At 27.7% G+C, this 25,855-nt stretch overlaps 1 protein-coding gene across 1 annotated transcript in view; it reads right to left on the bottom strand.

Annotated features, from left to right (window-relative positions):
- The window catches only part of LOC105847470 (uncharacterized), a 28,244-nt gene extending 6,720 nt beyond the window's left edge, over positions 1-21,524 (bottom strand). The window contains exon 1 of the mRNA XM_065809691.1: positions 21,373-21,524. Coding sequence (XP_065665763.1) covers positions 21,373-21,483 — 111 coding nt within the window. The 5' untranslated portion in view covers positions 21,484-21,524. The remainder of the gene's footprint in view (positions 1-21,372) is intronic.
- Positions 21,525-25,855: the final 4,331 nt, after the last annotated feature.

The following is a 25,855-nucleotide window of genomic DNA, read 5'->3' as shown; positions in this document are numbered from 1 at the left end:
CCCATTCCAAGAAATAAAAAAAGGATGAAAGAAATGCTGGATGATTTTAAAAAGGAAACCGAAGTTATATTTAAAAACCAAGAAAAATGAATCAAATATCATTGATAAAATAAGATTAAAAAAATTGCAAGAGAGCTTGAAGAGATAAAAGAAAGTTTAAACTTCAACGAACTCGTAATTGATAAAAAGATTAAAAATAACAACAAACATTTATTTAACAAAATCGATAACAAACAATTAGAGAAAGAAATAATTAATAATGAATTTTTAAACGAAAAAATCTGTAACCTCGAAGATAGATCGCGAAGAGGTAATTTAAGAATTGTAGAATATGCGAAGACAAAATTGAATCTTGGAGGCAACCGAAGAAAAGGTTCATTAATTTTTTCTACAAAAACTGGATTTAAAGGGCATTGAAATTGAACGTGCACATCGCACTGGGCTAAAAAAAGTTGGACGTCCGTAGGTAATAGTTGTAAAACTTCAACAATACTAAGACAAAGCTAAAATTTTAAAAGAATCAACTTATCTCAGAGGAACAAACATTTATGTAAATGAAGATTTTTCTCGCGAAACGGTTGCAATCAGAAGAAAATTGTTTGCAGAAGTGAAATAACGACGTTTAAATGGCGAGAACGTTTCGGTTCGATACGATAAAATTAGTTAGTTTAAAAATAATATTGTTAAAAACGCTCTAAACAAATAATCGAATTACGCATTCTTAAAAAGAAACCTTACGTAACCTAATTTTAACAACCGTGGCTTTATTGAATGATTTTGAATCCATTACTTTTAGTTTTTTGGAAGGAAACCGCTTTTCCTCTGATGAAAACATTGATACAGATAATAATTTTTTTTTGCGGATTTACGGATTGTACTTATTTTTATGCTAAAGAATTTGAAGGTTTTCTTTTTCAGAATGCAAATAAAAAAAGTTCAAATCGAATTAGAATTCTCTTCCTCAATATAAGAAGTTTAAATCGGAATTTTGAAAAACTTTTAGGTTTTTCAGAAGAAACAAAAAATCTTTTTAATATCATTTGTTTAACTGAAACAACATTAAACGATTTTGACAAGAAGGAAAAACGAATAAACGGGGTGGAGGACTTCTAATTTATGTTCATGAAAATATCTTTTATAATATGAGAAATGATTTAAGCGTCTCCGATGGCGATAAAGAAATTTTAACAATTGAAATTTTACTTGAAAAAACAAAAAATATTATTCTAAGCTGCTGTTATCGACCAACAATATCGTGAAAACAAGTGACGTAGAAAAAAAAGTTTTGTAATTGGGGACTTTAATGTGAATTGTTTTCTTTGTAACGATGACCATAAAGTTAAAAATTTTTATGACACAATTTTTGAAACAGGATCTATACCCTTAACTGATCGCGCTACTAGGGTAACAATAAACTCGGCTACCTTAATAGATAAATATTAATCAGACACTTTTAATAACATCACAACAGACATTTTTAATAAAGATATTCTAAAAGGTATCATAAAAACTGATATATCCGATCATTTCCCTATATTCCTGATTTTAAACTCAAATTTAGAAAAAAATATTAACACCCCAGTAGTTGAAAATACTGATCTTTAAATATATTAAAGATCAGCTATCTTTACTCCATTGAAATCATATTGATTTTAATGACAATGCAAATAACACCTACGAAAAATTTTTTAAAACATTGTTTTCTCTTTACGACGCTTACATTTCCAATTGTTGATAAATAATAAACAAAAGCTCAAAAAGTCCCTGAATTACGAAGAAATTAAAAAAATCGTCAAAAATTAAACAGAAATTATATATTAAATATCTAAAGACAAAAACATCTGTTAGCGAAAAAATATATAAAACTACAAATATCTATTTGAAAAAATACGTAAAAGCCTAAAAAGAAATTACTACTCAGAACTAATTAATAAATGTAAAAAAGACTTCAAACGCACATGGCAAATTATGAAAGAAATTACTGGAGAACAAAAATCATGCTAAGATTTTCTGCCGCAGGTGATTAAAGTTGATAACGTAAGTTTATATGACCCAAGAGCCATATCCCATGAATTAAATAAATTTTTTATTAGGACAGGTCCTTCCCTATCAAATAAGATTCCAAATGCAACGGCTTCCTTTCATGATTTCCTCGTACCTATGGATAATTGCATTTGTTCTGATGAGTTAACCTCAGAATTATCTTTTTAGGAATTTGATGTAGCTTTGAATTCTTTGAAAAGAAACAAAGCAACAGGAGCAGATGAAATTAATGGAAATGTAATTATAGACTGTTTCGGTATATTAAAACATGTTCTTTTTAAGTTTTTAAAGCTTTTATTAATCATTGGTATTCTATATAAAGCTCGTAACTGCCTTAATAAAAATTGCTTAAGCCAACTTTATTACTCTATTATCCACAGTTACACAAATAACGCTAACGCTGCTTGGGGGAGTACTGTAAAAAGTAAGTTAAAACTTCTTTATCTTTATCAAAAACATGCATTCCGCATAATTAACTATGCTGATCGTTTTACACATGCAAAACCTATTTTTACTGAAATGAGATTATTAAATTTATTTGAACTTAATGTTTTTAAAGTTTTATGTTTTGAACATTTATGGAGAAATAATTTATCCCCTACCGCTTTTAGTATTGTTTTCAAACTAAAACCTAACAACAAATACGATATGAGGAACATAAATTTTTTAAATGAGCTGTTTTGTCACACAAAATTTAATCAATTTTCCATTGCTTCTCGTGGACCCCACCTATTGAATAATATTGTTCTGCAGAATTTCGATTAGCCAACTTCCTTTTACCTTTTCAAGCTCAACCTAAAAAAATGTATTTTTTCACTTGATAATATACTACTTCTAATATTTTGAAAATTGTTATTTAACTTGAATTTTATTACTTTTTTATTTTAATTTTTACTTTATTTTATTGTATGATATACTTGTCTTTATTTTATTGTATGTTATACTTGTCTTTATTTTGCTTGCTTGTATAAGGTTCTGACGACAAGATCTTATAATCTTCTTTCAGATCCTAACTTATGTTTAATTGTTAGCAGTTTATATATGTGCGCATCTATACATGTGTAAGTGTATATACGCTTATATTTATATATGTGAGTGTTTTTCTTATTTTAATTATACTGATATTGGAATTTTTTTAATTGTAACACCATATATACGGCATATAATTGTACTGTGACATTTTAATGTGAGCGAAATTTAAAAAAAAAAAATAATAATAATACAAACAAAAAACGTAAACAAACCGTTACAAAAACGTACAAATTATTGTAAAATGACTTCTAATGTTTTAAACAAATCTACGTAAAAAACAAATAAAAAAACGAAAAACAATCAGCTACAGTTGCATGACTAACCTAAAATCTATCATAAATTCGCATAATTTCAAAATTTTGCACAACAAAAATTAATTAAAAATCAACCAATGCAGATAAAGCATTTTGCTCTTTGAACAATTAATGTTTATCTAACAATATTGTCTACCAAGCAACCGTAAGTTCTAGTCATCAAGATCGTAATAAAAAAGTATATTTTTGCATTAGTAAAACACCATTTAAATTAAGATACGTAAACATCTCAAATCATTTGCACCTGCTAAGTATAGAAATGACACATAACTATCTATAGAAATATGGAGCTTAAAAGACCAAAACATAAAGCCTATTATAGAATGGAAAATTGTCAAAAGTTGCAAACCTTACAATCTAGCAACAAAAATATGCCACCTTTATCTCTACAAAAAATATGTTACTTTATTACATAATGGAAAAAACCTACTGAATAAAAAAAGCGAAATTGTATCTCAATTTCGACATTCAAAAAAATTCTTATTATCTTTATTTCATACTTACAAAACGGTCATTTAAAATAAACTATAACGGCTTTTTGTTTTTTCACAATGACGTATAAATATAACTAGATGCGTGACTTAAGTTAAAAAGTGAAACCAGCGTCCGCCATCTTGCGGTACGGCAAAAATCTTGAATTTTGAAAGCGTTACGTAGGGATATATAACTCATATTAACTGACCTTAAGTTTTCAAAAAGGTTTTAACTGGTAAATTTTTAAGAACAACTATTTCTTGTAGTAAAATCTTGTTTTTAAGTTAAAAAAATATATTATCTTTATATTGTAAGTTTACATTTCACCATCTGAGTCATCGTCGCCTAAAAAATCAGTTAAACTTTCAAGAAGTTTTAAGTTTACTTTTAACAATGAGTGACTGATAATCAGATCAGCATTCATGTTGCCTCGTCTCTTTTCACATACAAAGCCAGAAGTACTAAAATATATCTTTACAAATGCTGCTGACAATGGAATATTTAGTAAGATGACAAATAGCTTTCGTAACATTCGCCTTTTTAGAATTTTCGAACAATAAATCATAAAAAGGATACACAGATATTGCAATTCCTTTCTCTTCAACTTGCTTAAAAAAGCAAAGTTTTTTTTTCGATTTCAAGTAAATAAAGTTGTAAGTTAGGCTACTGAGCTACTGGGCAATAGTTATCACCTAGCATAAATCCGCTGAGCGAATCAGTTTGCTGATCATTTGAATTCAATTGTTCTTTCGTTTGTGTATGCTCATATCCTGGTTGCGGTTCTGAAGCACTTTGATAAATATTATGTGGCGTAAAGAATTTCAGGATTTTCTGTAGTTTTTCTACTGCTCCTAAACAATTTTCGATTGTAATACAAACTTTAATATAATAAATTAATATATAAAAGTGGTTAAATTATAAATTAGGTTTTGAAGAACTATTTTTTAAACTTTTTTTGTTTTATATAAATAATATAACTTAATAACTAAATACCTTTAACAATAAATTGACAATCAGGTCTAAAGAACCACAATTTAAGCTTTGAGGTATTCAACAATGATGCTACTTGATAAATTCCTAAGTTAAGTTCGTACTGAAACTTTAATTTAAAAGAAGAAATTAACAAGTTACCAAATTCTTTTCCATTTCCTTGTAATTTCATTCTACTCCATTTTGAAATCATAATAGTCAATGCAGGCAAAACATCAGCAAGCAATGACAGATTCTTTTGTACAATTAAGTTGAACTGATATGCGGGAAGAAGGATTTGTAGGTATAGTTCAATCTTATTTAATTCGATTGGACATTGATTTTCTGGATCGAATGCATTTCTTTTAAAAGCACTTTAAAAACTCTGTAACATTAGGAAGCAGTTGACCGACGAATTCCATCATAACTTGTTTGTGATTTAGCTTTATTTTTTATGTGATATTGAACGCTATTTATAGATTTGATTTTATTTAGTTTCGATGTTCCCAATTCAATTTCAAGATCTTTAATTAGCTCAGAACTAAGAAGATTGTATTCATTATCTTCGTTAAAGTCATAAGTGATGTTTACTTCCTCAATTATTTTGGCTAACTGAATAACCTTTATTTAAGTAAGCTTCCTTGATTCAGTTAAAAGCACACCCAGAAGTTCATCAGAGGTTTGATTTTCAATATTTAAACTTCATCTTCATCTTTTAGCCGCTCATTTTCTGCTTCTTCAATATAAAAGGCAACCTCTTGGTTCAGCATTGGATCATCTTCATATGCACTATCGCCACCTTTTGTCTCTTCAACTCTTTCTTCTTGAGACTTTTCAAATAATTGCTTAAATAGTCTGACGAATGAGCTCCCTTTATCACATGTAATACCTTTTAAATAAATATAACTTAAGTAATCAATAAATTCATTGTGTTTACAGTAATTAAAGCTATAAAATTAAAAAAAAATCGTCTTTTTTTTCGTTAATTATGTTTGATAATTTTGCCATCGTTTCTGCTACCAAGTTTTCTCTAAAACCTTTAGCACAAGGAAGTGGAACTTTGACTATTTCCCTCAAAAAGGGATTATTAAATGCATTAATCGAGCATTTCGATGTAATAAAGAACTTGATAGCTTTCAAAGTATCGGCATCTAGCACGTTTCGCATTTTATTTGAATTGTTTTGTGTGTCGTATAAGTTAAACCACTTATCCAAAATGTTGTGATGTTTTCTTTGTAAATGCTTCTTAATGTTGGATACGAACTGTAAACTTTTGATTACACATTATGCAGAAAAACTCGACATCATCTTGTTATTTATTTATTCGAATATCAGATATAGTGAAACGAAGATATGAAATATATTCCTAAAATATATAAAAATCATGCGCTACATTGTCCTTAATAATAATTTAAATGTAAGAAAAAGTAATTTAAATACCCGTTCAATTAAATGTACAATAAATTTCTTTTTCGGAAAAATGTTTCTTTGACAAAAATCTTGCTTTTTGTTAATCAAATTACACGAGTCCTTAGATAATTTTGCCAAAAGACTATAACCACGAAACCTTAATCTCGGATCTTGCTAAATAGGAGGAATAGAATATTGGAAGCTGAAGTATTATTCGAAGATTTTGCTGATAATGATGTCAATGCTGCACTTGTTGTCTGCATAGTAGATTTCATCGTTTTTGTTGGGTTTACAGATCTTGTTCTCTTTGAAATTGTTTCTGCATATTTAGGTGCAGACAAACTTTGAGATAAATAAGGTTGTAATTGCAACTGTTGTGATTGCAATATTTCATTTTCATGTCGCTTTTTTGAACTAGACTTTATGATATCCTCATGATAGATCTTACTCTTGCAAGATTGATGAGTCGCATTAGATTAAATATTTATGAAGCGATTAAGTAAAACTTGGTTTTGTTTCCTAAATAATTTTTTTTATACTATATATGTATAAGCTGCCTATCCTTATATCATAAGGAAATGCCTATAGAAACTTCCTTATGCTATAAGGAAATGCCATTAGACATATCCCTTAAAACAAATTATTACGTGATTTAATATGCTTTTAGGTCATTTTTATAACGAATTTAAAAAATAATCGAATCGATTAAATTTGTTAAAAATGATATTTAATTTTTCATTATAAAGACTCCTTTTAAAATGAGTGTATTATGCTTTTAAATTGAGTGATATAGTCAGATTTTTATAATAATTGAAATGAGCTTACTAATTAAAGATATTAAGTTATACTTTTTCCTAAAAATAGTTTTGGTTAAAATAATAGTACCGCGTATACAACTGAGTATTATTGTGTTTAATCTGTGAGCGGAAAATAAGTTTTCCTTTGTTTTAAGCAATTTTTAAAGTGTGAGTGAGCGCTGATCAATAACATTGTGTTTTTGAGATTGATTGCTCGTTTTAATCGATCCTTTTTATTTATAAAATGAAAAAATGGGACAATGGGATAATTATTCAAAGAAATTAATTGCTAATGGCTAAGAGAAGATCTACAAAACTAGCTAATTGCAAATAAACTAGTTTTATTGATTGAGTTTTAGAATTTTTATACTTCGTGGAAGTTTAAAAATTATATCGTATATAAATTATCGCGGAATAAATTACCCACAGAACAAACATTTCTTTATCATATTCACACAAATAATAATAATACAACTAAATTTTTTTAACTTTTAGTGGAACAAATGTTTCTAAAGTCAAGTATATATATATATATATATATATATATATATATATATATATATATATATATATATATATATATATATATATATATATATATATATATGCGTACGCTCCGTTTCAGTTACGCTTGTAAACGCATTTATACGTGTAAATTACGTTTGAGTTACGTTCGTAAACGCAATTAATATGCTTAAGTTGCGTATTAAATGCGTGCGTAAAAGCAATTATATGCGTATATTGCGTTTTCGTTTACGTAAGTAAACGTAAACGCAATATACGCATATAATTGTTTACGTAAGTAAACGTAAACGCAATATACGCAAACGTAATATAGTAACGTATATAGTAATCGTAAACGCAATAAATTGCGTCAAATGCGTTTCTGTTTGCGATTGAGTTTTTATTTTGGAACGCAAACGCAAAACGCAGTTTTTTTTGCGTTCCAATGTATGAGTGTAACATCAATTGTATAAGTTATTATAAGGCATATTATTAATTGTATATTATGTATTATTTTATTTTGTGAATTAATATTAAATACTATTAGAAAGTCATTATTTGCACGCGCCTATAAATAATGTTTACATAATAAAAATCTTATTTACACGCAAAAAACATTAAAATACTTTAATTTTTTTATATCAATATTTAACTTGCGTACTTCTATGGAAGTGAAAAATTCCTTTTTATCGACGCGCGACCGACGGGGTTGCAGGTTCTAATCTTTATTTGGGAAACTTTCTTTTTAATTTTAATGTTTTATTTATGTGTAGTTTTAAATTTTTTTTTTAAATATTGTTGTTGTTTATTCATAGTTATATTTATTATTTATTCTTATTTTTCATCGTTTCATAGAATATGCGCATCAAACCGCACATAAATCGACTGATTTAGATTTTGTCGCAATAGAGTGTACATACACCCTCTGATTTAAGTAAGGATTGGCACAGTAGAACAGTACCCACATCGACTGACTTTAATAGGGATAGGCTCAGTGGAGTGTACATTGACTGAGGGTTTAGGCCAGGCATTCTTTAAAATAAAGAAAAGGTATTACATTCTAAGGGCAGGCATTCTTTAAAATAAAGGAAAAGTATTCCATTACTTATTCAAATAGGGTTTGTAAATAAATTTAATTTACATAAAAATATTAATAGGTTAAATTACACAAGATTTTTAGATGAAATAGCCAAAATAATTGATAAAAACTTATGTTTAAATACGCGCGTGTAACTAAAAAAAAATTAGTTTACTATTAATGCTTTACTATTATTTATGTATGTTTTATAACAGGTTTTAACACAAGCAAGGTATACTTGCAGTACAATTTACAAAACAGTTTTTTGAGCAATTGCTAAGTTGAATGTTTACATACTTTTTATCATTTTTAGGTTTCCATTAAAAGATGAAAATAAAAGCAAGTTGTGGCTAGTGGCCCTGAAACGAGATAAGTTTGTTCCTAAAAAATATCATTATGTCTGTAGTGAGCATTTTCTTACAGAAGATTTTCTGATATTGGTGTGTTGTATGATAGTAATGGTCATGTCATTAAGTGGGAACACATTGTACTCTTATGTCAACTGCAAAAAACATAAGGATTAACACTTAGCAACAGACTTGGTAGCAGACATATACACCTCCAACAACATAAGATGAATGTAAAAGTTGCTAGTCAAACATTGAGCTCATCAGTAGCGGATGCAGTATTGCATACCTGCTGTGTTTACATACAGATAACAGCAAAAATAGACCTTTATTGGCTTCACATCGCCGTAAAACATGTGTTATTGAACTTGTCACAAGTGCAAGTGTGCAGAGCTTAGCTCTTGATCTATTTAACGGTGGATTTGAACCAATATGGTATTTATTAACTTATAAGTTATAACAGGACCATCTTGAGCTAACTTTTGCTTGCATTTGAAAAAACGGATTTAATAATAATCCAGATGTTGTTCGGATTTAATAATAATCCAGATTTAAATCTTTAATGAAACGGTTACTAATACACAACAGTATCCCAGCATACTCCCAACAGGAATGCAAACTGTTCAGTTTTAGATTGTACGCGTGACCTTCAACTTTTTAGTTTAAAATGGTCACGTTGAAGAACACCACCACAAGATGTACAAGCTATCGAGTTCAATGAGCAGCCATTTCTTCAATCATTATTTTTTAAACCAGACGAAGAAACCATAAGCATGTTTCAACAAACCGTGCATGCTACATTGCAGGGTCTGTTGTTCGTGATTTGTTACACAGTATTGAGTGTACAATGTGTGTCCAAGCACTAACAACAACTGGAATTATATCTTTAGTTAATGACCACCTTGGCTATGCTAACAAGCTTTCAATAGGACACTGGCACAGTTTTGTTGTGCATAAAAATAAAGGAAGGTTAATTTTTCCATCATCCGGTGTTGTTAAAGTTGTTGAAACTTATGAAAAAGCTTTTAAAGTTAGCATACGTGGCTTAAATTCAACTACAATTATTGGTACGCAGAACATCAATGTCCTAATCTTAAATGTGGTTTTACGTAAACTTTTGCCTTATCTTAATATTTTTCCAACACTGGATAATCACTTTGACCTTGATCGTTTTAATGAGGACTTACATGTTTTTTAATTGATTAAAAAAATTGCTGTTAGATTTTTAACCATTAGACTCAAAACAAATGGTCAAAAATATTACCGCCAACTTATTCAAGAGTTAAAAGCAGATCTTCGACAGAAGTAAAACAAAAATATTATTTTTCTTGGGCGATAATTGTATCGATATGCTTGATAACTAAGCGTTAGCAATTTGCTTATGAATCTGTGTCATTATGTGTGACTTATTCACAAATCATCACACATTTTTCACTTTTGATGTACTTAGTTTAATAAAAATTCATTTTACAAAATATTTTATCCCTTGTTTTATTTATGTTAGGAACTTTTGTTAAAAAACTTTTTGTTAACTTAAAAGATTTACAGATTTTGATTCATTTTTATTTTTAATCGAATATTTTTAAATCTACCTTTTATTACTCTACTAATACTTCTACTGTTTTATTTTAGACTTCCTACTGTTAAAATATGATTTTAATTTAGCAAGTTTTTATAATTTGAAATTTGCTTTATTAATTAAATATAAGGACCTCAAGTACCTTAAACATTTAACGGATCCCCAATACCATCAATATTTATTTATTTAAAAATAGTCATATATATATATATATATATATATATATATATATATATATATATATATATATATATATATATATATATATATATATATATATATATATATATATATACATACATACATATATATGTTTTAAATGACCACATCTTGTATGAGAGTTGAATAAATTTAATATATGAACATCAATAAATACCAATTCTCTCAATGCTAATTTTTTTTATTTTATTTTATCTAAGAAATTTTCGCTAGATTATTTATACTAGCATCTTCAGCTTTAATTACAAATTATTAATTAAATTAAATTACAAACAAACGGTAACGTCACTTTTTAATCGCTTCTTTAAAGTTCGCTTTAATTGGGCTTCGTTAATAATACGTAGGTATAAAAAATATGGCGTCCAGAATTGCGTTTTTACATATTGACCATCATCTAAATTCATACCTCCATTTTTAGGTCCGCATTTGTTCAACTGAATTTCGATTGCCTCTCGAACTTTTCTTTCAAATTTTTTGGGTTCTACTTTTAACGTCTTTACTTGATCCCATTTATACTACATGAACATTTAATTTTATGATCCCCAATTGCAGATTGTTTCAATTTTTCTTCAAAAACCTTCTTTTGGTGTTGTTTTGTTCTTGTTGCTATTTTCATTTTTGTTTCGCCGATGTATTTTTGTTTACACTCGCATTGTATTAGGTATACTCCGGGATGGCTATTTGATGGTAGTTTTGTTTTGTTGCGTGAAGTTAGCAAAGATTTAAGATTTGCTCTAGATTTAAAGACTGCCCTGTAACCTGCTTTCCTAAAGATTTTCGAATTTTTGGTGATAATATTGGGATCCACGGTAGTGATATAGTTGGCATGGTTGCATCGTTGTTAGATAAAACTTGATAGAAGTTGTTAGATAGAATTTTCCAGTTTGTGCGCTTTAATTACACCATACATACGTGGCGGTACTGGGTCGCTTGGGTAAATAGATAACAAAAGAGGAAGAGACATAACTAAAAGGTACCGTTTTGAATTACTAGTATGCATTAAAAACGATTCTAGAACTCGTTATTTTAATCAAATAAAATTTGTAAAAGATATCCAAAACTATTTATATAAAAAATTAACTCAAGATGATTATGAATCTGTGGAAAATGTTACTGAAAAATCCCGAGAAAAAATGCTTGTTAAATCTAAATATCGTCTGATCAAAAAATTTAATATCTAGAAAAATATAAATTTAAAAGAAAAAGCTGAGACTCCTTCATTTCTTAAAGATGTCGTGTTAAACCTATGTGAAACGGAAATACCTGAAAACCACAGAAATCTTTTAGAACTAGGACCTAAGTTTGTTCCAACTATACAAAATATACCCTATTTAGACATTATTTCAGTAAAAAAATCCACTGCGTTAAAACTAGAGTATAGCAACAAAATTGAGAGTTCACAAGACTTACGCAGAAACGTGTTGAGGCAACTTAAAATGCTTAAACCACAAAAAAACAGTAATCTAAATTATAAACAGAGGGAAGCATTAAAACAAATAAAAGAGGACAAAAACATTGATATATACTTTTTTGATAAAGGAGCAGGCTTTGTTAGAACAGAACACAACAAAGTCATTGACAAAATTTGTCAAGAGATTGGCAAAACAAAGATAATTAAAGAGGACCCTACTATTACATTTGCGACTAAAATTAGAACTTACCAATCAAAATTGAATAGAAAAAGGCAATTTACCAAAAAAGAATATGAAAGTCTTTACCCAAGCGACCCAGCACCGCCACGTATGTATGGTGTAGTTAATGCGCACAAACCGGAAAATTCATACCCTATGCGATTAGTAGTTTCAACCATTGGGACACCAAGTTATAGAATATCACAATATCTAGTAAATATATTTCAACCAATTTTAGATAAAAACATAACAAAGTTAAAAAATTTGTCAACTTTTTTAAAAACAGCTAAACTTTGGAATATATCAACCGATGAAATACAGGTATCTTATGACGTTGTCAATTAATATCCATCAATTCCTATGGGAGAGGCTACAAAAATTCTTCTTGATATACTAGAGCACTTCCCAAATTTAAATAAACTTACAAAACTAAGCGTTTCAGAAATAAAATCACTAATAGAACTGTGTTTATATAAAGGTTATTTTTTATGGAATAAAGAAATTCACGAGCTTGTAGATTCAGGTCCAATAGGACTTTCACTCAGGGTAGTACTTGCGGAAGGTTTCCTGCAATTTTTAAAAAATAAAGCAATCGACATTGCACTTCATTCTTATCCACCGTTAGAAATAAAATTGTTTTTCAGGTACGTAGATGATAGCCACGCAAGATTTACAAATAAAGATAATGCCATCCGTTTTCAACAAGTATTAAACAGTTAACATCATGCCATCAAATACACGATTGAGTTGAAAGATGAAAACAAAAGATTAAATTTTTTAGACATCCAAATAACCAATAATCAAAAAGGTAATTATGATTTTAACTTACATCGAAAAAAAGCAATAACAAATACTCAGGTGAAGCCCAATTCAAACCACGATCCAAAAATTCTAAGAAGGAATATTTAAAGGATTTATTCATAGAGCTTTATCAATTTGCTCTAAAGAATTTTTAAATAAAGAAATCAATTTCCTAATAAATGTGTTTGCTGAAAATGGATACGAAAAGAAAAAATTACAAGATCTTGCAAATATTGTTATAAAAAAACGACACTTAAATAATGAATTTTATCTAACAACGATGCAACCATGCCAACTATATCACTACCGTGGATCCCAATATTATCACCAAAAATTCGAAAATCTTTAGGAAAGCAGGTTACAGGGCAGTCTTTAAATCTAGAGCAAATCTTAAATCTTTGCTAACTTCACGCAACAAAACAAAACTTCCATCAAATAGCCATCCCGGAGTATACCTAATACAATGCGAGTGTAAACAAAAATACATCGGCGAAACAAAAATGAAAATAGCAACAAGAACAAAACAACACCAAAAGAAGGTTTTTGAAGAAAAATTGAAACAATCTGCAATTGGGGATCATAAAATTAAATGTTCATGTAGTATAAATGGGATCAAGTAAAGACGTTAAAAGTAGAACCCAAAAAATTTGAAAGAAAAGTTCGAGAGGCAATCGAAATTCAGTTGAACAAATGCGGACCTAAAAATGGAGGTATGAATTTAGATGATGGTCAATATGTAAAAACGCAATTCTGGACGCCATATTTTTTATACCTACGTATTATTAACGAAGCCCAATTAAAGCGAACTTTAAAGAAGCGATTAAAAAGTGACGTTACCGTTTGTTTGTAATTTAATTTAATTAATAATTTGTAATTAAAGCTGAAGATGCTAGTATCAATAATCTAGCAAAAATTTCTTAGATAAAATAAAATAAAAAAAATTAGTATTGAGAGAATTGGTATTTATTGATTTTCATATATTAAATTTATTCAACTCTCATACAAGATGTCGTCATTTAAAACATATATATGTATATATATATATATATATATATATATATATATATATATATATATATATATATATATATATATATATATATATATATATATATACCGTTGTTATGCTTAACTTGTCAGCACTAAGCAGCACTTTTCCTTGTAAAAGCTAGAAAACTTTACCAAGCGTTTTAGTGATAAATATAATAATAAATACAAAACTTAAATGACTTAATGAGTATTGCTAAAAAAATTAACAAGTATACATTTCGATTATTTAAGTATAAATATTTAAGTATATCTCAGTAACGTTTTAAGCCTGACGTATGAAGATTACAGAGCTTATTGGTCAAAGTGTTCCATTCCTTGTTCCAATCAGTTATATTTTATTTAATATTATTAATCACATTAAATAATAATTAGTGTTGCCAATAAGTCATCATTTAGATGGGATAAAAATCTGCCATTTTTTGGTGGTGTTTCGCCGACTGAGTGATAATTATAAAGGTAAATAAACGTGCAACTTGTAAAACTATCTATAAATTTTTTTGAAAGTAAAAAATATAATATGGCGTAAAATATAATAACGTCAAGTCTAATTGAATATTTTCAAATGGATGCCAAGTTATCAGAAACGATTGCTATATTTGTTCTTATTTATTCAGCATAGTTGTCCACATTATTTTCAGGTAATAAACAGCATGGCATCACTTGCATTTAAAACATGATAAGTTAGTTTTTAAAATTTCGTTTTGAAAACAAAACAGGTATACTCTTTAAAGGTTGATAGCGATTCCGGAGCGCAACGAAAAACATTTGACGTTTGACAAAAAACACGTAGTTTTCATTAACTTTACTCTTATATCTTTTTTTAAAACTAAGCTAGAACCTAGAGGTTTTTTGCATCAGTTAGTTTTATATGGCTTCTCTTATATATTATTAATGTCAAATAAAATCAAAAGAAGTTTTTGAAGGTAACCCGACAAAAATGGTATATGTGGCCCACATGTGGCCATAGTGCTTACAAGTGGAATAAAAGCGTGAAACTATGTTCCAGTTGATGTTTGATATATGCTGATGATCAGTATGGCCCACACGTGGAACACATAATGCATCGACATAATTATTCCACTTAGCGTGGTATAATCTATAAATAAATACGTGCTAAATTAGATGTGGCTATTATATGGGCCATAAATGTAAAACACACAATCTTGCCTCATTTTGAACTTTAAATTTTAACCAAATTTGAATGTACGACTCCATTGCAATGCATTGTAGTAAACTCAAGAATATTCCATGATATCTTGTGGTTTACAGTTTTGATGATTTTCAATTCATAGTTGTAAGTATGTTTGAGCGGTTTTGTAATGAATATATTTGAGAACTGTTATTTAAAATAAATTTTCAATAAAAATTGTAAATCAGAGTTACACTTAACGAATAAAAATATGTTGTTATACTTAACGATAAAAAAATTGTAATCAGAGTTGTACTCAACGAAGATAAAAATATCTTAGTACGTTGTGTTTGTTACCAAAAAACAATTTTGAAATAACGGGCAATGTAAGCAAGCTTTCGTTATTATTGATTTTTTTCTCTAGATTTTGTTTGTGCATGGATTTCATATGAAATCTTTAGCTACTGTTCGAATACATTGTAAGAATGCTAGATAAAGAATTTGAAGAAAATATTGCGTCTTTATTGCATAATTCATCAGATTAGTTTTGTGTACAGAACTAATACAGAATGAATTTTTTAAACTTAATGAAAAGTTGTTGTACTTATATATTTATCTGTGAATAAAATTATAAATAAAAGTAAAAAGTATGATGTTTTTCCATTTAAGTTTTTTAACTAGTATTTTTATGCAAATAAGTATACATACAGTATGATTATTTGTAACAGCATACTTATTTGTATAGATATATGTATAGTTATTTGTATATTCTATACATAAACAAATCTACTGACTTGTTTAAATATGATATTTAAACATGTAAGAAGATTTTTTTATGAATTTTTTATAACTTTCTTGTAGGAAAATTAATGAGACTTTTGTTCTTATTTAGTGTGGTTTTAATGGGATAAACATTAAAGCCACATATGGAGCGCACCAACGCCATTAAGGAGAGTGGTAAATATAAGGCTAACATATGCTTACCACACGTGGGCCATATAAAACTTTCACGGAAAAATGAAGTGTAGCTTTCGTTCTATTTAGTGTGCTTTTAGTTGGATAAATATTATAGCCACATATGGAACGCACCAAAGCCATCCCATAAAGGAGAGTGATAAATATATGATTAACATCCAATTGCCATATATAGCCCACATGAAAATTTCTTGTCGGGAAGGATTCCTAAGTACTAAAACACATCAAACTTGTTTGAAAATTTCCTAATTAGTTAAAAAAAAGATTGAGGAATCTAATGGAAGGATGATGAATCTAGTGGAAGGATGATGAATCTAGTGGAAGTACCTTTTTAACTTATATACTTAATTTCTTATTTCTCAGGTAACCTATTTTTAAAAAATATTTTTTAAAAATAGGTTACCTGTGAAAAAAGCAAGTATAGCCTTTCCTCTATTCAAATCAAGTACTTTTTTATGTTTTGAAGAAATGTTACTTAGAATTTTTGTGCAGAAATTATGTATATTATACTTTTTTTCCTTCACGTATCATTTGTTTTAATTTTTGCGCATGATTTTTGATGTTTTCTTCATTTTTTCGTACTGTCAAAAAATCATGAGTTTTTCCAGCACCAAAAAAATGCAATAACCACTTAACTTCTAACGTTGAAAGACTCACTCATTTTTTAAGTCTATTTTAGTTCTATACACCATGTTAAACATATAAAATTGTTTACAAAAAACCTTTTTAGAAAAACTTGATGTTTAAGTGGTACGCGGATTAAATAGTGATCATAACTACCACCGTATGTTACTTGAATATTAGAGTGAAATGCCATCATGACGGTTTATTTTTAGATCAAGCAGGTTGCCATTACCGGTAGTTGGTGCAAGATACTTGTTATATTATGTTGTAGGTCTCTAGAATATTAACATGCAGGGGCGCACAGAGACTTCATGATGCCCTGGGTATATTATAAAAAAAAATTACTTGGTGCCTTTCCTCCCTAACCACCATCAAAATAAAAATAGTAAGAAAAATAAAGCTTTAATTTCTAGTATTCACAAAATGTTTTAAAAATTTTGTATTTAAGACGGTTCACGAATCAAACAATACCACCCAACAAAGATAAAAAACTTACTTGGGTTTGGTATTAAGTTTTTCTGACATTATATCAAGACTTTATGAGCTTTTCTAGCAGAAAAGTTGGAAGTTAAAACATTGTAATTAACTTTCTTCTCAAGATCTATTTCGATTGAAAGGAAAAGACTGTCGTTAAAACAAGCCTGTCCTATAGTAGCTCTTAGAGAATTGTTGACGAGAGCTAACTCGCTAAAAGATCTCTAATCTTCTGCCACAGATATTGGCAAAGTTAGAAAGATACAAAGACAGATGCATAATTGGTGTAAATTTTCTTCAAATCCCTTTGCATAAATGCTATTCAGAAGATTGTCAGTAGATGGCTTCGAACAGACGAAAAGTGAGGGAACTCATCAATAAACTCGTCTTCACTAAGATCATTTGGATACAAAAATACGAAATCTTTAACTTTAGATTCTTGACTGTTTGTTAAGTCCGAATTGATGTCAGGCGTAGGCCAGATGATGGAAAATAATCTACATTGCTGTTTCATAGTTTGAAATCTTTCTGTAATCTGATAGATGAAAGTAACAAAGTAAAAAATTTTCCCACCCTCTGTGCGTGCCTGCTAGCATTTCTTGGATTGATGGTTGTTGGTGTGGCGTCTGGGTAGTTAAAGTACAGACAATGCTTGAAGTTCATTTAGAAGATTGGAGAACTCCAGAAAGAAAATAATAGTTGCAATCATGGGATATGATCGATAAATGGCAATAGTATTGTAAGTAGTATTAGCTAATTTCAGTCTAGCAGATGAACATTCATAAGACAGGTAGGTAGATGGTAATAATGGGGTTTAATATTTAAGTTGTCTTGGTATGTAATTGCGACGCCTTCCCTACAATAGTTAGATCAGCAGTGCTGTTTTGAAACCTGGTGGCGACATATCTTCTTGAACTGCAGCAAGATTTTCTGATTTTATCCAATATTCATTTAATGTATAAAAATATCTTAATATTGAATTTGTACTATACCATAAATGATGTGAGATTTGTTTATAACTCAAACATTTTTAATATCCAAGTTTAATGTAGATAGCGCAGAAGGTCCTGGAAAGGTTCTTTTAGTTTTTTGTAATTTATTCAGATTTGATTTCCATCCTTTGAGTTCACCTGATCGTATACGTCAGCAGTGTTTTTTTTTCCATTGCGTAAATTATACTGTTGCCTCCCATATTTATTTTTTTTCACATCCGTTTAAATCCATTTTTAAAAGATCTGAAACAATTAAAGATATTTTGCCGCACCATTTGTAGCAAAATTTCATTAGTTGTTTCAAATCTTTTAAAATAACCTCAGAATACCAGGAACCATTACGAATACCAATGAATTGCCTCTTAAAGTTTTTTGTAGGAGAGCTACCACCCTTAATAACAGAAGATTACCTCATTAGTATATGTGTTAACCTTATAAACACAAATAGAACAACTTTTAAAAATGAGCTTTTTTCCGTAAGATTTACTGATTTTAACATTCGTGCATTTATTGCTGGTAACCATCCAACTAATGTTTAAGCTTATTAAAATTGCTCAGCATTTATGGGTCAGATAAACCCGAAAATAATATTATTATCACAAAAATTATATAGTTTATCAGATGTATGAGAGTGTACATTTGACAAGATTTTATGTCAGATATAAGAAATTTGCTAAAAAACTTAAGAATTTAAATTTAGTACTAAAAAGTTTTTTTTCCCACCATTTCAGTTTAATAAGGTTTGTTTCATAGAGTACATAAAAGTTATAAAACTTTTTTTGCACATTTAGAAACGGTATTAAAACAGAGTATAAATATTTTATATTAACAAGTTGTAAACCTGGCATTAAATATATTTCATAATTCAACTTCTGTAACAATTCAAACAAAGTTATTTTCCTATTGAATTTTTTATTTTTTTATAAGAGTTTTTAAAACTCGTTAATGTATGGTTTGATAGTTTTGATTAGAGTATACAACCACAGAATTTGACATCTAAATTAAAATACTTTAATTACAAAATAGTGAATGCAGCTGTTATGAGTAGGGTGATCATATTTTAAAAGAACAAAACTAGGAAAAATAAGTGAGTATTTTCGGTAAACTCTGTCTAAATTAGTTGGTCTGAGATCTCCAAGGGCCTCAAAATAATAATAAAGAGCCAAAAATAACTTCAAACTTCATATTCAGATAAAAGTGGTAACATTTTGTTTTAAAAAACTGACACACATTCATACTTAACATTCTAATTCTTGGTGTCCTTTCTTATAAAATTCTATTCTTTGGAGAAATTTTTGTTAAAAACCCATTTCCTTTTTTTGGCATTCTAACTAAGTTATTGTTAAAAATTAGTTGAAAAAAACAATGAACTTTGTGTTTTATTATGTTGTTTTTTTAAAGTTATTTAAATGCTCCAAGGAATCCTTACGGTCTTACCAAAGAGCATTGTGGAATAGCATTTAACTAGGAAGCTCGTGCCTCCTTCATCACCAATGTTGTATATATGGCCAGAGCCGGCTTTGAACCACGAACCTCCAGTTCTGAGCATAGAACTCTAACCACTACACTACGGCTGTTAATCAAATTAATGTTAAAAAAACTTTAGAATGAAAGTTTAGTAGGAAAAACCGACTTAATTTAAATAAAAGAAATACCAATAACGAAGATTTTTAAGTTTATTTTAAAATTAAGAAATATATAGTCTCCCGTTAATGATCAACCATTCAAAAATTAACGAATAGCAAAATAGGTTTTTAATCAAAACTTTACTGTTAGATTTTTATGCATTTCCATACTCTTGCTCGTGTGCAGTAAAAGTTATAGCATTATGAAAAAGTTTGCTAAAGAAATAACATACGTAATCAAAACAGAATGATGTCAAAAACATCCTATAAAAATATTTAATACTTTTTTTAAATATTTTAAAAGTTATTGAAATGAAAATCCTGACAACTTTGTGCTTTTTTCACTGTGACGTCATATGAGTAAAATATATTGTCTTTGATGATCGCCAAAAAACCAATGTGTGGCCCACAGGCAACAAAGCATTCAATATCCTCTGATTTGACTCATATATCATTTTCTAACATTTTACTGATAATATTCGAATAAACGTGTAAAGATTTTAAGTTTCAAAAATTAAGACTGCAGAACTAATATTTGTGGTACTCATATGATTTCTAACTTAATGACTTTTACTGTAAAAAGGTTGGACATAGCTGGTCTAAGACTTTTACTGTAAAAAAGTTAGACATACCTGGTATAAGGAAGTAATCAAAGGCTTTACAGATTTTTTAGTCATTTAAGTTTTTACTAATAGTTTTAGCAAGGTTAACAGTAATTGTAAATATTTTAATATGTAAATAACTTGCCATTAAATTAGACGTTATCTGCTAACCATCCAAAATTTTACTTGAAATGAAACTTGGAAATGACAAAAAGTTTTTTACTTAACATGTATCTCATGTTTTACTTTTTTTGGTTGGTGCATAGTTGTTTCCCATGTCAGAAAATACTTGAGTCTACTAAACTTCTTTTGTTCTAGATACAATGTTTTATTTTTTATAATTTATTTGCGTTTTTTATTTGTTGTAATTTACATCCTATACTTTAATTAGTTTGTATTAAATTTGTTTGTAAATAAAGTTTGAATTAAATTAGTTTGTATTTAAAAGAATTAAAAGAAACAGCTATCATTTACTACGTTAAAACTACTGTTCTTGTAGTTAGTAACTCTCGAGTAAGCAATATTCACTCAGTAATAATAAGTAAATTTTGAGTAAACAAGGTTTACTCAAATGTGAATTACTACGAGAACAATAGTTTTACTGCTACCATTTACAGAGCAACCATTGTACCATCATAATCTTATAAATTTGGCAATGCAATTTAGGCAATAAATAAATGATAAATTTAAGCTACAAAGTTACCTTTTCTTTCATTATAAACATAAGCGTTATTACAAAACTCTGTAATATAATCACAACCATTTTAAAATACATTTGTTTAAGATTAGATTTAATTAGTTCTGCGTTAAACATGAATATCCAAGTACAATTTCAATTAAAGGAAATGTAACTTTTTATTTAGTACTTAGCAACTTATAATTCTCATTATAAATGTAAGTATAATTGTATTGTAAATGTAAAACTCTCAATAGTAAAAGTGTATTGAGCGTATTCAATGCATATATAAAAGGAGGAGCGTCCTGAATAAAAACAACTTTCATAAGCTATCAGGTATCAAAATGCTGCTTTCATACCGATCATTGTTATTTTTTCACTTACATAAATATAATATGTGTTACATAATATATAAAAATTTTAAATTTAATTATATTTTAATTAGATATTATGTATTATGCAATTTAACTAAACATTAGTTACATAATTATATATTAATTAGATTATATAAAAGTAATGTAAGCTTAATTTTTTTTTTCGAGTCTGAATATTTTTTTATATAATAAAAAGAGTAAACTTTTCTTATTGACAAAATGTACAAAAAAATCTTTTAATATTTCAATATGTACAGATTAGTAAAAACACACTTATCTAGATTTTTCTTCAACTTCTTATATATATATATATATATATATATATATATATATATATATATATATATATATATATATATATATATATATATATATATATATATATATATATATATATATATATATATATATATATATATATATATTATATATATATGTATATATATATATAACAAGTTGAAGAAAAATCTAGATAAGTATTTTTACTAATATATTATTGCTCTACTCTTTAAGAACATTGAGCACTCTAATTGTAAAATACACTGACATAATTTATATATATATATATATATATATATATATATATATATATATATATATATATATATATATATATATATATATATATATATATATATATATAAAGATATGTATATATTTTTCGAACATCGCATTAGCAATAAATTTGTAAAAATTATAATAAAAACCACAATATTTTTTATTCTTGACTTGTTTCGTAGTCATACTACATTTTTAAAAGATTTAATTTACAATTAAAACTCTGGTAAATAAATTTAAAAACTGAAGGCAATACAGAGAAAAAATTAACGGACAAATAAACTTGTTACAAACCAATTAAAAATTTTATTACAAATTATGACAAAATAAACTTCCTAATATTAAAATATTAATAATAATAATAATAATATAGTAAGTTAGATAGATAAATTTATAATATAATGAGATGTTTGTTTATTTAAAGAAGGATTTTCCCATTTAATAAGAAGTGCTTCTTTTATTTTTAATTTGTTAATGGTAGAGGCAGTATATCAAATCTGAAAGCAATCATAATTAGTTAGTGTTTTACAATTAATGGATGAATTTAAATGTTTAAAAATATGCGATTGCTTGTCACTCGTAAGGTGCTCATTTATCCGTGTTGTCAAATGTCTGGAGGTTTCTCCAATATAACTGGCGTTACAGCCAGCACAAGAAAATTTGTAGACAACGTTAGATTTAAGTATCTAAGGAAGTGGATCTTTTATGCAAAAATTGTTTTTTAATTTATCGGTTGTGAATATAAACTTGATTATTACATTTTTACAATACTTTTTAATAATTTTATCAATTTTAGTTTTAGTGAAGTTTGAATAAAATCCAATAAATGGAAGCTTAAATTACTATATTATTATTGTTATTAATATTTTAATATTAGGAAGTTTATTTTATCATAATTTGTAATAAAATTTTTAATTGGTTTGTAACAAGTTTATTTGTCCGTCAATTTTTTCTCTGTATTGTCTTCAGTTTTTAAATTTATTTACCAGAGTTTTAATTGTACAAATATATATATATATATATATATATATATATATATATATATATATATATATATATATATATATATATATATATATATATATAACAAGTTGAAGAAAAATCTAGATAAGTATTTTTACTAATTTATTATTGCTCTGCTCTTTAAGAACATTGAGCACTCTAATTGTAGAATACACTAACATAATTTATATATATATATATATATATATATATATATATATATATATATATATATATATATATATATATATATATAAATATATATATATATATATATTAGAAATTGGAATTGAACCCTTTTTTAAATTTCAGGTCCGGTTCGGTTATATCTAATGTTAGAGTTCGGTTTGGTCTTAAGCGCATCTCTGGTTCGCGTTCGGTTTGGTAACAACCCAATTGTTTTTTTATTAGTTTTATTAATTACATTCACAATGATAAAGAACAAATAAACAAAGTTTTAAGTAATTAAAGAATTGCAAATTACTTGAAATAGTTTGCAATGCTTCAACTACCGCAACTTCAAAGGTTCAAAAAACAAAACGCGTAAAAGATAAAAGTAGTAACTTTTTGAACACAGATAACGGTAGCTTACGTAGACTACTTTCAGTCTTGTAAAGAGGGATGTATGCTATATTTGAAAAACATGCGATCACTAATCTACGTGTTTTTGATGTCGATAGAGAGATTTAAGCTTTGTTTTGCGAGCGCTTCCCCATATTATATTTGTATAATTTAAATGGCAATGAATAAATGAATAATATAGCTGTGTTAATTGATGATTATTTAATATATGTCTTACTTTATATAGAACTCCAATGCTTTTAGCAATTTTTATGGAAATATTATCAATTTGTTGCCTCCAAGATAAGTTTTCATTTCTAATGACTCCCAGGAGTTTTGTATTTTTTTCTCTTTTTAAGACTGTACTGTCAATAGATAAGTCAGGCAAGATATTTTGAATTTTCCTTTTTTTAGAAGTAGTATAAAAAAGTATTCATTTATTTTTTTAACCAATATAACATTTTTTTAAGTTCGTCAGTCATTATTAAAAAGTATTTTAATGTCTTCGTGTGACTAAAAGAAACTCGTATCGTCAGCAAATATTATAGCCGTTAAATTAGAAGCATTTTAAAGATCATTTATATATATTAAAAATAATAGTGGCCCAAGTATGGATCTTTGGGGAACACCACTTGTTATCCTCATTAATAATTGCGACGAAGATTCCTTGTTATGAACAAATTGTTAACGGTTACTGAGATTTTTGAACCAGATTAGGGTTTTATCTCTTAAACCATAGCTTTCCAGCTTTTTCAATAAAATATGGTAATTAACAGTGTCAAAAGCTTTTGACAAATCAATAAATATGCATAGTGTAAATTGAGAATTCATAAAAGAATCGGCAATACTACGCGTTACTTGGAAAGTAGCGTGTTCAGTAGAACTGTTTCTCTGAAAACCAAACTGATTTTTATAAAGAAGTTTATTGTCAATAAGATAAGTGTACAATCCGCTATCCATTATTCTTTTTAGCATTTTTGAAAAGACTGGTAGAACTGAGATAGGACGATAATTTTTTACATTTGTAGGGCCACCTGTTTTAAAGATTGGAGTTATTTTTGCCATTTTCAAGCTATCTGGAAAGGATCCTTCAGTAATAGATGTTTTAAAAATTTTAAAGAGGGTATCTTTAATCACATCAAAAGAGTCATTTATAATGTTCCCATTTTTATCATCAGGCCTAGTTGCTTTATTTCTTTTTATTGCTTTAAATGCTATTTCAGATTCGCTATATGTTGGATTTGAAAAAATCAGAGTTGAACTTGTTAATGAAATAAATTCATCAATGAAGTTATTATCTACATAAGAAATTTTATTTGATAGACTTTGTCATATTGTTGAAAAAAACATTTTTAAATTCCGCGGCAATTTCATTCGAATTGTTAACTATTTTTTTTTTAAGTTTTATTGCAGCCGGTATAGAACTTGTGCTTGTCTTATGTTTACCAGTTAGTTTTTTTATTATTCGCCAAACTTGCTTTGAATTATACTTGTGCCTCATAAGCAAGTCCGAGTAGTAAATTTTTTTAGCTTTTTTACGGAATTTTTTAAACAGATTTTTTTCTAGACTGTGTAAGTGTTTTTACGATTTAGTTTTTAGATATTTTTCTGATTTAGTTTTTAGATATTTAACATAGAGTTTTTTGCTTTTATTTTTGAGGGCTTTTTAATTCCTTTAGTTATCTAAAGACAAGATAGGTTTTTGACGTTAAAAATTATTTCGCGCAATGGAAAGTTTGGGTTGTAGATTTTATAAAAAGTTTTAAAAAAAGAGTTATGAGATTCATATCGTCATTGAAATCGCTCCAGGCCACTCCAGCCTTGATTCACAAGTTGCTCTTTAAATAAGTTTAGATAAGTGTTGTAAAAAACACGTTTTTTAAATGTCACCTTTCCACGCATACTTTTTTTGCGGTAAGCGCTTATGCAGAAAAAAAAAGGAAAATTATAAGAAACATCCGTTTTTGTAATGCCATTTTTAAGCTTTATATTAAAAATGTTATTGGTTAGAATAT

The sequence above is a fragment of the Hydra vulgaris genome, chromosome 11 (assembly GCF_038396675.1).
Source record: "Hydra vulgaris chromosome 11, alternate assembly HydraT2T_AEP".
NCBI lineage: Eukaryota > Metazoa > Cnidaria > Hydrozoa > Anthoathecata > Hydridae > Hydra > Hydra vulgaris.
This window is presented reverse-complemented; position numbering and strand designations above follow the sequence as displayed.